Source organism: Schistocerca nitens, chromosome 2, assembly GCF_023898315.1.
Source record: "Schistocerca nitens isolate TAMUIC-IGC-003100 chromosome 2, iqSchNite1.1, whole genome shotgun sequence".
Classification (NCBI taxonomy): Eukaryota; Metazoa; Arthropoda; class Insecta; order Orthoptera; family Acrididae; genus Schistocerca; species Schistocerca nitens.
The window spans coordinates 34,650,021-34,664,374 of record NC_064615.1 but is presented as its reverse complement, the minus strand read 5'-3'; the positions used below and the strand labels follow the sequence as shown (position 1 = coordinate 34,664,374).

The following is a 14,354-nucleotide window of genomic DNA, read 5'->3' as shown; positions in this document are numbered from 1 at the left end:
CTTTGCCAGGCACTTTATTGTGAATAGCTGAGTAATCACATACATGCAGATGTAGAAAGTTATTTGGTACTCATAAAATCATACTCCATATCATTTTGATAGTGTTACAGCTGTGCATTTACCATTCAGCATAAGGTGATCAATTTTTCATATTGGCTTGAGTATAATTTTTCACCAAACTTCCACAGCTCTCTCACTTATTGAAATTAATTCGCAGACTGTGAATTCCTTGACATCAGCTGTATTAGGTATAATCCACTACACAACAGTGACATACGAAAATTTGTTACGGACCACGACTCAAACCCGGATTTCGCATGTAGTCACCTCAAGGGGGGTTAGAATGGAAAAAAATTTTCTTTCGCATTTTCGGAATTTTACCTCATAAAATTTGCAATTTTCCAAATAAAATGATATATATTACATGTATTTCTTGAAGATCTAATAAAATCGGTAATTTTTTTATGCAGAAGGCTGCGGATTGCTGTGTTATAAAGGTTAAATTACGTGTTTGTATTGGTAGCATTGTCGAAAACAGTATCGTATTGTTTCATAGTATAAAGACACGTTGTATGTCAAAGCACTAATGTTTTTCCGAGGAAAAGTGATGAATAGATTGGTAAATCTCTCAAAAAGCCAAAACAAAGTTTTTTTTAAGAAATGTTGGTTTCATGGTTATAAATTTTCGAATAAAGGGGAACATTGTGTTCAACATGTGGTGAGTGAAGTTATAGACAATGAAATACAAGCAACAGTACCTAGAGGAACACCCATTAGTGCTTCAAAGATTAAAATAAAACACTGTGATACACAGTTTTCTCAAAACTAAAGTGATGTAAATGGTAGGTTCAGTTGTTCTGGTAGATTTACACATCCTAACAAGGGTGTTAGGTGAATGTGTATGTTGTAAAATATGTGAACGGCCAGTTAGTTTACATAAAAGCAGTGAGGTATCAAATGGACTGGCCAGGAATCTTACCATTAATTGTGCCAGTTGTAAATATACACATTCATTTTGGAATTCTGATAAGTGTAAATATAATTATTTTGAAGTAAATGTTAGGTGGTTTTATGGATTGAAAGTTATTGACAAAGGACACACTGCAGCAGAAACAATGTGTGCCATGATGAATATGCCACGCCCACCTTGTAAAATCAACAAGTATGCACGATTTATTGGAGCTGCTGTGGAATCTGTTGCATGCGAGTCAATGAAGGGTGCTGCAAATGAAGCTTTTGAAATCAATGATGGTATGACTGACATACCAGTAGCTTTTGATGGCACTTGGCAGAAGCGCGGCTACAGTCCTAAGAATTCTGTCGCTACAGTGACCAGTGTGGATACTGGAAATGTAACAGGTTTTAACCAAACACTGTTATAAGCATTTTGATGTACAAAGCCCTTGCAGAACCGTAAATATGACCTAAGTATTAAAGCTGGGATCGCATGAAGACTTTACAGAGTTGGAGTAGACATGCTTTGTCAGCTCCCCAAGATCTGTGAATAATGCATTTGAGGATGTTCAAAGCCCTGAGATATTTTACCTTCAGTTCTTTAAGGTGTGACCTCCAGGTCAGCCTCTCATCAAAAGTGAGGCCCTGATATTTCATTGTTTCCTTAAAGGTGGGAACAGTAACCCCAGATTTAACAGGTGAATTAAAAAGAGTACATGGGTGATTAAAAGCAACACAAAGAGAATTTAAAACTTATGCTGTATGACCATTCTAACCACTTGATCATCAAATTCAGTTGCCAAGCAGCTGTTGCAAGGTTGGAGAAGGCACAGAAGATGGGGAACTCACCCACAAAAAAGGAACGTTGTATGGGGCATCATACTGTGGACATAATACTGTTTATTGCCATTGCAAATGCTGTGACACTTAAATCATTCGCTTGAGGAACACCACTCCCCTGATTAAAATGGTCAGGCAGGACATTCCCAAACTTTTATCTAAAGCACCTGTCTGAGAGGAAGAATTGTATGAAAGTGGGTTGACGTCCATGGCTCCCCCACTGATAGAGTTGCATCAGAATATTATGCCTTCAGGTAGTATCATAGGCCTTTTTCAAATCAAAGATCACACCAATAAGGTGTTAATTACAGAAGAAAAGTTGTTGAACTGCTGCTTTGAGCAGTCTCAGATTATCAAGTGATACCTCCTCAAGCCGAACTGGGAGTGACTTAGTAGGGATGTTGTTTCAATAACCCACACTAGGTGCCAGTTGACCATATGTTTTATTTTACAGCTTCTGAGACTAATGCTGTGATAACAACAGCAGTCAGTTTGATCCTTCCCTGGTTTTAAAACTGGGATTACAACAGATTCTTTCCACAAGTTAGGAAAGTCTCCAGTCACATAAATTTCACTGAATAAATGAAGGAGAACTTCCTTCGACCACAAAACCAACTGTTTCAACAGGCTGTATGGTAACAGGTTGTACCAGGTGCAGTATCATGAGCTGCTGACTGTGCAGAATCCAACTACCACAGAGAAAAGGCTGGTGATATTTCTCAACTTTAGTGGAACAAAAATCAAAACCAATCTTCTTCTGTCTGCTGCAGTGGTCGTATATGCTCAAGCCACTGTCTGTGAAATGTATTGTGGCAATATTGGGAGACACCCTTGATCTCTTATAGCAGCTATTGGTGTTTGTGAGTTCCGCCTTGGGATCCCCCTGATAGCTTCCCAAACTTTACTTACACATGTGGAGCTATTGATGAAATGCAAGTACTGTTGCCAAGACCTCTGCTTATCACCTCGAATTATTCTCCTTACCTTTGACCTCAATGTTTGAAAGGTTGTAAGATTCATATCTGCAGGGCATTAATTGACACTCTGCATTGCTGCCCTCCTGTCCCTGGCTGCAAAATGGTACTCGTCATTCCACCAAGGAACAATCTGTCGCCTAGGCATTCCCTTGGATTTTGGGATGAATGCATCAGCACTTTACTCCTCCGCATGTCTTAGGAAGTGACAGCTCTAGCAACCTTCTGCACATTTATGTAAAAAATTTTGGGAAGGTGTAGATCAAACCCAGATGTGGGGACTAAACATAAGTTAATTCAAATATGTGGTGTAAAACAAAGGAGCAAACAGCAAAACGGGGAGAGCGGGAGTCACAATGGGTGAAGGGTGCAGTAGTTGTGCAGAGATGAAGAGATTCGTAAAGCATAAACTAGTGTGGATAGTTGCATCAAACCAGTAGTCAGATTGAAGAGCACAACTACTTCAAGCCGCACCCCACACCCCCTTTCCTACTGCATAAATGAGAAGCTGGTTCTTCCTGAAAGCAGTTGAGACAAGGAATCTCAGCTACACTGGAGTACAGAAATCAACTGATAATCCCTCGCTGGGAAAAGTCAGTTACACATATACAGGTGATGTGATTAGGAGCCAAGTTTCACCCAAATATTCTTTTAAATTGAGATAGAATTTGACATACGTAAAAAAGGAACCAATTTGTTTGTGACAAGACAATAATAGGACAAGGATTTATTTTTTCTGAAGAAAAAAGAAATATAATGAGGCAAGAAAAAGACATTTCAGAATTAATTAAATGCCACAGGCTTCATTCCATAGCACGTGAGTCAACTTTACGAAATATCTCCAATCTGAAGGGCATTTTGCAGAGAATTTCTCTACAGAATAAAGCTTAACTGTAAAATATTTAAACTCAATAAGAAAAAAAATTCCATGTTTTTGGAAGCATTCCAAGTGGTCTGCAAAAGTTATCCTCCAGCAAAGTTCAGTCGAAATTTAAAGAGGATTAAAATTTAAGTTGACAGTAATGTAAATTAGATATCAGTATTTGATGCACTTTTTTTCATTATTCATCTGTTACAACTTCAAGGCTCATGAGGCCAAAGTTGTGCTCCATATTCCAGACTAAGGTTTAGACATCAGACAAATGTGTGGTTCCTGAAGAGGGGCAACAGCCTTTTCAGTAGTTGCAGGGGCAAGAATCTGGATGATTGACTGATCTGGTCTTGTAACATCAACCAAAACGGCCTTGCTCTGCTGGTACAGCAAACAGCTAGAAGCAGGGAGAAACTACAGCCATAATTTTTCCCCAGGGCAGGCAGCTCTGCTGTATGGTTAAATAATGATGATGGCATCCTCTTAGCTAAATTATTCTGGAGGTAGGTAGTCCCATATTGGGATCTACGGGCGGGGACTACTCAGGAGGATGTTGTTATTAGGAGAAACAAAACTGGTATTCTACGGATCGGACCGTGGAATGCCAGATCCCTTAACTGGGCAAGTAGGTTAGAAAATTTAAAAATGGAAGTGGATGGGATAAAGTTAGATATAGTGGGAGTTAGTGAAGTTCGGCTGCAGGAGGAACAGGATTTCTGGCCAGGTGAATACAGGGTTATAAATACAAATGCAAATAGGGAATAATGAATAAGAAAATAGGAACGCGGATATGCACAGTGAGCGTATTACTGTGGCGAAGACTGACACGAAGCTCACACCTACCACAGTAGTACTATGCCATCTAGCTCTGCAGATGATGAGTTTGAGGAAAAGTATGACGAGATAAAAGAAATTATTCAGATAGTTAAGGAAGATGAAAATTTAATAGTTATGGGGGACAGGAATCTGTAAGTAAAAAAAGGAAGCGAAGGAAAAATAGTAGGTGAATGTGGATGAAAGACAACACTGCCCGATGGAATTTTGCACAGAGCATAATAGAATTATTGCCAGCACTTGGTTTAACAAGCATGAAAGAAGGCTGTACTTGTGGAAGTGACCTGGAGACACCAGAAGATTTCCGATTGTTTATATAATGGTTAGACAGGTATTTTGTAACCAGATTTTAAATTTTACGGCATTTACAGGGCCAGATGTGGATTCTGACTACAATTTATTGGTTATGAACTGTAGATTAAAACTAAAGAAATTCCAAAGCGCTACGAAATTCTGGAGATGAGACTTGTAAAAGAAGAAAGAACAAGAGGTTATTGAGAGTTTCAGAGGGAGCATTAGGCAATGATTATCAAGAACAGGGGAAAGGAATGCAGTGGCAGACAAATGGATAGCTTTGAGAAATGAAATAGTGAAGGCAGCAGATGATCAAACAGTTAAAAAGACAAGGCCTAGTAGAAACCCTTGGATAATACATGAGAGATTGAATTTAATTGATGAAAGCACAAAATAATAAAAAATGCTGTAAATGAAGCAGTCGAAAGGGAATACAAATGTTCCAAAAATGAGATTGACAGGAAATGCAAACTACCTAGGCAGGAATGGCTAGAGGACAAATGTAAGGATGTAGAAGCATATATCATGAGGGAAAAGATAGGAACTGCCTACAGGGAAAGTAAAGAGGCCTTTGGACGAAAGAGATGCAGCTGTATGAATATCAAGAGCTCAGACAGAAAACTAGTACTAAGCAAAGAAGGGAAACCTGAATAATGGAAGGAGTATACAATACAGAGGGTCTATACAAGGGAGATGCACTCAAGGACAGTATTACAGAAATGGAAGAGGACACAGACAAAAATGAGAGGGGAGATTTGATTTGCCCAAGGAGAAGACAACATTCCATCAGAACTACTAATGGCCTTGGGAGAGCCAGCCATGACAAAACTCTAACATCTGGTGTGCAAGATGTGTGAGACAGGCAAAATACTCTCAGACTTCAAGGAAAAATGTAGCAATTCCAATTAAACAAAAAAAAAAGCAGTTGCTGACAGGTGTGAAAATTATGAAACAATCAGTCAGAGTCGCAAAATACTAACATGAATTCCTTATCTAGGAATGGAAAAACTGGTAGCAGCAGTTTGGATTCCAGAGAAATGTAGGAATACACGATACAATACTGTCTTTAACGACTTCTCCTAGAAGATAGGTTAAGGAAAGGCAAATCTACTTTTATAACATTTGTAGACTTGGAGGAACCTTTTGACGATGTTGACTGGAATACTCTCTTTTAAATTCTGAAGATAGAAGGGGTAAAATACATGGAGTGAAAGGTTATTTACAACTTTTACAGAAACCAAATGGCAGTTATGAGAGCTGGGGGGGGGGGGGGGGGCATGTGAAAAGGAAGGAGTAGTTGAGAAGTAAGTGAGAGAGTTGTAGCCAATCACTAAAGTTATTCAATCTGTCTTACCACATCCTCCGTACATTCCTGATTTAGTGCCTTCAGACTTCCATCTCTTTGGGCCTCTGAAAGATGGACTACATGGTGAACATTTTCAAGACTCTAATGCTGTTGTCCAAGCTGTAAGGAAGGAGTTAGCCTCAGCTGGTTCCAGTTTTTACAAGCATAGCATGCAGGCTCTGATTCATCATTGGCAAAAGTACATAACGAATGGTGGTGACTGTGAAAACATTTCAGACCATAGCTTTACTTAGCTGTGCTGTAGTTTCCATGAATAAAAGTAGGAGGTATTACTTTCGGAACAAACCTTGTAGGTTTAAGTCCAAGGAAGTCTTTTCTGAAATTATTTGTCTGGAGTTTCACGATCTATGGAAGTGAAACATGGAAGAAAAACAGTCTAGGCAACAAGAGAACAAAAGCTTTTGAAATTTGGTGCTACAGAAGAGTGCTGAAGATTAGATGGGTAGATCACATAACTATTAAGAGATACTGAGCAGTATCAGGGTAAAAACAAATTTGTGGCAGAACCTGACTAGAAGAACACAGTCTGAGACCTCAAAGGATCACCAATTTAGTGCTGGAGGGAAATGTGGGGGATAAAAATCGTAGAGGGAGACCAAGAGGTAAATACAGTATGCAGACTCGGAAAGATGTAGGTTGCAGTGGGTATTCAGAAATGAAGAGTCTTGCTTAGGACAGAGTAGTATGGACAGCTGCATCAAACCAGTCTTTGGACTGAAGATAACAAATAACAAGGTTTACAAAAACTGCTTTCCCCATCTGCAGCTCCAGATGCTGATAGTTATGAACAAATGGAAACTGCAGAAAGTTTCAATGTAACATTGCTAAGTCTTGGTCATTTCTTCCAAAACATTGAAGTCTCAAAGTGAAATGCTCAACACTTGATAAAGAACATGATTTGTCTAGTGCAAAGAGAAATTTATAAGAAAATCTAAGTTTCTGATAGGCTTAAGATACCAACATTTATATAGCTAAACACTGATGATTGGCAATTTACTTTACTATGTTGGTTAGGAAGATGTGGTGTGTGTACTGTAAGACCTTCGGTACACACACCATCAGATTATTTGACTTGTCGCTCTAACGAAGTAGGCGAGTGTCAGCAATATGTCTAGTGGTCTTATCGTGGCGTGTTTATCTTCTGCCGTTAGGTCAGACGATAGAAATGCCACTTGCACGCTTAGAGTAGCAGATTGACAGTGACCAACTTTAAACAGAACTTGATTAATTTTCACACACATTTATTAAAATAATAACAAGCATTAACCTTACTTAACTTGGTTCTGGATGCTATTTACAATTGACAATCTGAAGTTCCTTTGGTCTTGGTACGTTAATCTTATTCTCACATATCTCTGATACTTGACAAAGTGTGTATACATTTCTCTTCATGGCGATGTACAGGAATATGGTAATCTGATTAGGCGCAGACTGAAACTTGACTATAGACTAATGCAGACTGATTAATCGGAGGTCTGTACACTCGTTATAATACCTCGAGTGTTCAGGCATCACTGCGCGAGTGTGATCAACGAGGAGAAAAGGTTCTACGTTAGCAGCAATCTCATTGGCTGCGTTACATATTAATACGAGGATCGGCGGAAGCAGAATTTGGTCCATCTCTATGACAGCGCCATCTCTTAGTGCGGAGACGGACGAGCACTGTGCCTGCGCTGTTGTGCTTAACGGGACGCGCTCTAGTGGGAAAGTTGTGTACGCGCTGACTACGCGGAACTATGTACACAACAGAAGACTTACTGGGTGAGATGAATCAAAATATGTGAGTTATTTTAAATGCTGAGATTTGCAAATGTTAATGCTTGCTTGAAACTGTTGGCCGATACAATAGGTGGCTCCTTTATTTCTACTTTCACACTGAATGGAAGAAAAACCAGTGGCGGTTCATGCAAAATTTTATCAATGCACTACAATGTGGTGGCCTATAACCCTTTGGCTTAAAACAGTAGTAATAATAACTAAATTGAATATATTAATTTTAAGTATATAAATTGAACTGTTTCAATACACATAAATTTTACAATCAATCATTTAACATTGTGAGTAATAACAAAAAAGGAGATAAATGTAGCACTCATAGTGCCAGAAGGGATGATGTCACATCAGTGCACGCGCAGTTGAAAACAACCAGCTGCATCCCTTTCCTGAGTTGATCATAGCGCAGCTGACAATTTCAGCACACAACAAGTTCCTTGTTACCAAGGAGAGAGCACTACAAAACATGGAGGAGGAGATTAGTGTTTAACGTCCCGTCGACAACGAGGTCATTAGAGACGGAGCGCAAGCTCGGGTTAGAGAAGGATGGGGAAGGAAATCGGCCGTGCCCTTTGAAAGGAACCATCCCGGCATTTGCCTGAAAGGATTTAGGGAAATCACGGAAAACCTAAATCAGGATGGCCGGAGACGGGATTGAACCGTCGTCCTCCCGAATGCTACAAAACATGTTTTCATTCATTTCATTTGCATTCAAATGAGAAATGGAGTAGTTTTAGTGTTATTTCTGGCTCGCATTCAAAGAGACATGACATAATTTGTATGATATTTACAGCATGCTGTAGCACATAAGCACATGATAACAGGCCACCAAAGGAAAAAGCTTACAGAATGGAGGTGGTTATATTACCAATATCCAGCAAGAAGAAATCCTTCTCATCTTTTCTGATAACATTAAAAGCATGGTTTTATATTTTTTCAACAACAAAGAATTAAGGTGGGATGAAAATGTGGTAAGTGGGAGCATCTCTAAAAACAGTAAAACATCCTGTTAAAGCTGTAGTCCAGTAGTCAGAATAATAACTGTGAGTACTGAACAAACAGTTTGTTAAAATTATGGCTAAGTGAAGGTTTGACAGTAGTGTTTTCAAGTGCCTTATCCTGATGGTCTCCAAAATAAATTAAATCTTTTGTAGTATACGCTGTCTGCAGACTAAAGAGCTAGTAGGCAAGTCTCCAGCTACAACAAAAGGAGAAGCAAAAGGGTTTTACTCCCAACATTATAGCTTCCCTTCCACAGTGAACCTTACAAGCCAGAGGCAACATAGTGCTCAAACGGGCCCAGATAGCATTTATTTTTCACTAAGTGTGTTGATGCTATACACAACACAAAAATTAGTAACTGGAGTAAGAAATGCATACAAACAAAATCTACCCAGTCACCACCTGCTGCCCTCTCTTGCTACTCAGTTCTATTCATTCTTTGGTCTACAGATGGAATATACGCATATGCCTGCTCTTACTAATGTAAAGAAAATAGAAGGCTGATAATACTTAGCAATATACATCAGAGTATCCACAAATATAAGTAACTTTTAGAACACTCACAAATTACTGAAGAAGTTTTGGGGAATTGATATAGCCTATATAATTTCATTGTGAAACTAAAACATTTCTCAACACACTTTCATTTGTCTAAAAAATTATTACAGTAACAGAACACTGAAAGACTGTTGCAACCTTGACCTCATATCACACAAAAATCGTAAACGGCACAGTTTTTCAGGCACAAAAACCTGCGCATCTGATCTACATCTCTTTAACATTATTACTTGTTTCAGATTTAAACTGTCTCAAATGTAGTAGAATATGTCATGGTGTTTCCTACTAATGGCGTAATAAAACCATGCCATTTTTAACTATATTGAGTTTAAATTCTGTACAGCCTAACTTAACTCCACAAGAAATATCTGCACAAAACTTCAGGTGGTGTAGGATGAAGCATGAACCAATATCTGCCACTAGCACCTTGTTGGAAACATTTATACAGATAAGATCAAATGAGCTGCAACCTAAGGCAATGAAATACCACAACTGTTCTGTAACAGGGTGGGTGCCAAATTATAACAGCATGGACAAGCCAAAAACCAGATATGTAGGTGAAGATTTTTACCATATGAAAGCATTTTAATGTGTTTCTTTAAAGAAGTGATTCATTGTAAACCACATTTATCACTTTCTCAGCAACAACGAGAATTCACATTACAAAGAAACACACACACTGGGCACTCTTTCAAATATGTTCCTTCTATACAGAATGCATTAGTCAAATATTTGTCCAAGGACCATTTTACAATAAAATACAAGAGTTGTGCACCTGATAGCTAAAGAAAACCAGTCACCTTCAGAACGAAACAACCACATTAAATTGTGCATAACAACAAAAATTCATTCTCTGATGCAAAAGTATTCAAAGCCTGAGCTAATGTCAATTGCTTCAATACTATAATGCCCTTCTCCCCTATGGTATACTGCGGGTGTGAGAAACTTGCGTAGGCCTAATGGGAATTCAAAACTTAAATGAAAATTGCATAATTTGATTGTTTCTTCTGGATACCACATTCAGTATCAGTAGTTAACAGGTACATGAAAATAATCAGACTCGCTACCTTGCATAAACATTCTTTTACAGAGAAACTGCATTTGGAGTCTATTAACACACAGTATGAAATAATGGTAATGCTTAAAAAGTATTATGCAGTGGGAATACCTTTTAACTATGATACATATTATCTTCTAATTAGGGAAAATTAAGCACACACAACTGTTTCCCAGTAATTGTACATATTGCATGACTGTTTAGCAACATAGCAACATGCTATGGTAATAACGAACTCTGCAAATAAACAATTCTATAAAACGTAAGCCACAAATGAGTAAAGAAAATAGGGCTCCAAATGAAACGCGTATTACATATGGGAAAACAAACATTCTTGTGAACATTAAATCTAGTTGATAGGCATATCAACTACCACTTACAAGTCATAATGCTGATTCCACTTAGGGTCAAGAGTGGCTTTACATGTGTCTGTTTTATGACACTGACCCGAGCCGTCGACGCTGATCTTTGCGAATGGATCGGGAAGGCCTGAAATACAATATATTACTGAGCCTACTGATGAAAACATTGTCGACTCGTCAAAACAAACACAAAAATATTTTTTAACTTACGGAACAAATCCTTTTTGGCCAAATTTCGTGCGCACAGTACTGCGAAAAGAAATCACTGTTTAAATACTCATTTTTATTACATGTTTAACATATATGAAAACGACTACTTTCCACTTGACATCTATAATCTAGGAAATGACATAACCCTCGTACTGACTGGTCTCGTATCCTTCCCTCCTACTGAGTTCCGAAACAAATATATTCCGTAATAATTGCTTTACTTACTTGTCAAACGAATTTTCATAGCACCACTTCTTTTACTCCCCCCTGGGATGGACATATTTCACTGTCATTTACATTCAGCACTTTAATTAACATACATATTATTCACTACGGCTGTTCCAGCGAGGAGTAAATAGAAATACATTATGTCAGATGTGTCGTTACATTACACATACAAAAACGCAATCTTCACCCACTTCCGCGAGAAATGACACTTTCACACGCATATTCACTAAACGCAAAGCACACCCTACCATTTCCGCACAGACATTACGTCAAAATTCTATCAAGCTACTCTTCCATTCACTAAGACCAAAGTTCGTCAAACACATTAGCATAACCAGCCAACAGTCGACAGAATATCTATCGATACATTCTCGATAGTTACGAAAGAATATAATGATTATAATCCGCAAACCTGCCTGATAGAAATAGCTTGCCCATATCTCAGATAATTGCAAATTCGGTTTGAAGTATTTTTATATTTTCCTTCTGACCTTTTGCAAACCCACATGCTCTCAGAGATACATAAAAACAGCTTACTTCGCAACCACAGAACAGTTGCAGCGAAATGCATTTACATTCTGTTTAGTAAAAAATGTCACAACTTTCGGCAATATATGATGTCAGTGTGTTATCAAAGCAATATAATATCCCCTTCCTGACTGACATATCTGTGGAGGCTCTAAACAATAATATCGCTGACGGACGATGTATATGCTCTCTCCTGGAGCCATAGTTAGTACATTCTTTGTTTCCTTATCGAACGGAGTCCATGTATTTTACTCAATGGAAATAAAACCGCGTGTACTGAACGCAGCACGGTTGGTAATAATTCACTATCATATCGCCTAGACAGTGAAAACCTCCTTACATCAGTGACCTCGAGTCTTGAATACGTGATTCGCCATCGTGATCACCCGCGTCTCGCTTACTACAACGTCACCTCGCGGAAAATTCAACGTCGCCGGTGCGAGCGCTATGGATGTGGGAAGTGATAGTGACTACTGACATAGTGAACAGAATGAAAATTTTGATCAGCATCAAATTACTAGTGTATCTTGTGTGTTGACAATGACGACTTGCAACAACAGTTACTGTATAGGTCCCCCAATAGGAACAGTACATCAGTGCTCTACATATGCTTCAACGCAGTGCCCTCATGGTATAGAAAACTTCAAAAGACAAACCGTACCTCACTCGACCAATCACATCGCCAGTGCAAGTCACACAACAACAACAATGGCCTTGCTCCCCCACATTGTCAGTAGCGCAGACCTCAATGGTAGAATTTCACCAGTCAGTGGTGATGACTATCCTGCATTTCAAGCCTCCATAGACTCACCTCAGATGGCATTCTGTATCAAAACAGAACAACAGCAACTGGCAATTAATCATGCTGCCATATTAGCATCACAACCACAGTCACCATCCCGCAGACAGCACAGAAACTAAATATCACACCATGCAACGTGCACGCAAGCTGTCAGCAAGCTGTGCACCCTCACCAGACCGAACATTAATCTCCTGCCGTTCCACGAGGATGATGCAATGTTATGACTTGCAACAGCTGAATTTTTTTTATTTTTTTTCACACCAAGACATTGCAGACGATTCAGAAAAAAATTCGTCGCTCTACTATGTCATTTAGGTGGGCGCGTTGAACTAGCAATTCACATCGTCCTGTCACTACCGCCCTCTAATAAATATGAGACAGTGAAACGAGCGGTTCTGAGAAGGCTTGTACACCCACCACAACAACAATTACATCAAGCGCTGTACGAAGCATGCCTTGACGATGACACTCTGCCACAGCTGTGGCGCCACCTCCAGGGTTTGACTGACACAGAGCTCATAAACGGTCGCACGCTGTGGACTATCTGGTTTGCAAAGTTGCTGGCTGTGGTCCAAACATCACTGACAGCCTATGAGCAACAACTGATGAAAGAAGGACTCCCACTGGCTTCAGAATACACGCCCTTGTGTGCCCCAACAACTGCAACCAGGCAGACTGCCCCACAACAACACGCCACACCACAATGTGAGTTCACCACAACCCACTAGAACACCAGCACCATTGACGTTCGGCCATCACTGTTAACAACAATGGCCGAACGAGACAACGCTGATGCTGCACGCTGGTACCACCAAACATTCAGTGATGAGGCACAAAAATGCCAATCTCCGTGCTGGCACCTAAATGCCACCAGTCGACAGGAATAGATGCACTTGCCCACCACACTACAACAAGTCGTCTTCCATGATCACTCCAACAGGAGACATTGTAGACAACACCCACTTCCTGACACAGGGTACAACATCAATTTACTCCCGTAGCACATCGCCTCAGAAAGATCCGCCTCGGAACCTCTGCACCTCCTGGCTGCCTACTACGTTCCTATACGGGTAGCTGCACCACGACCAGAACAGTGACTTTCACTGACAGAGTACAATACACTTGGACTTTCTATGTAGCCCATGTTATGCAACCAGTTCTTGGGGTGGATTTCGTGTGACACTTCAAACTTTTCCTTGACTTGGAATGGTCTGCATTGTACCACCATGACACACACAACAACATTGAAGCCGCACCTACTGATACTACAATATCAGAATGTACCGCTAACAGTGTAATGGTCCACCCCCCCCCCTCCCCCTACAATGCCAACTAATGCAACAAATCTTCGCTGCACTGGGCAAGGTGACTGGGAACCACTCACAACTCCTGTATGCACATCAAGAAAACCATTCATTGCGCCTACAACTTCAGCCACTTGCACAGGAGCTCCACATGGCCTGTGCTACAATCGGTGCAGCAGAACATTAATAAACACGCCGATCTATAGGAGCGATAGCCTCCTTGTTAGCCATGCTAGAACCATGTTCACAGCCAACATGGGTGAACTAATCGACTTTGCACTCTCCCTTGCCTGCCTCCCTTGCCCACACCAGTGTTCCCTCAATGGTTTATTCACATACCATACAGAACAGAACGGTCCATAGGATTATTACTACACCAGGACCGACAGTACAACAC

At 39.9% G+C, this 14,354-nt stretch overlaps 1 protein-coding gene across 1 annotated transcript in view; it reads right to left on the bottom strand.

Annotated features, from left to right (window-relative positions):
- Positions 1–11,603, bottom strand: part of LOC126235699 (E3 ubiquitin-protein ligase SMURF1) — a 177,320-nt gene extending 165,717 nt beyond the window's left edge. Inside the window, exons 1-3 of the mRNA XM_049944453.1 lie at positions 11,321–11,603; positions 11,096–11,134; positions 10,904–11,012 (exon numbers count right to left, since the gene is read on the bottom strand). Of these exons, the coding sequence (XP_049800410.1) occupies positions 10,904–11,012; positions 11,096–11,134; positions 11,321–11,375 (203 nt within the window). The 5' untranslated portion in view covers positions 11,376–11,603. The remainder of the gene's footprint in view (positions 1–10,903; positions 11,013–11,095; positions 11,135–11,320) is intronic.
- Positions 11,604–14,354: the final 2,751 nt, after the last annotated feature.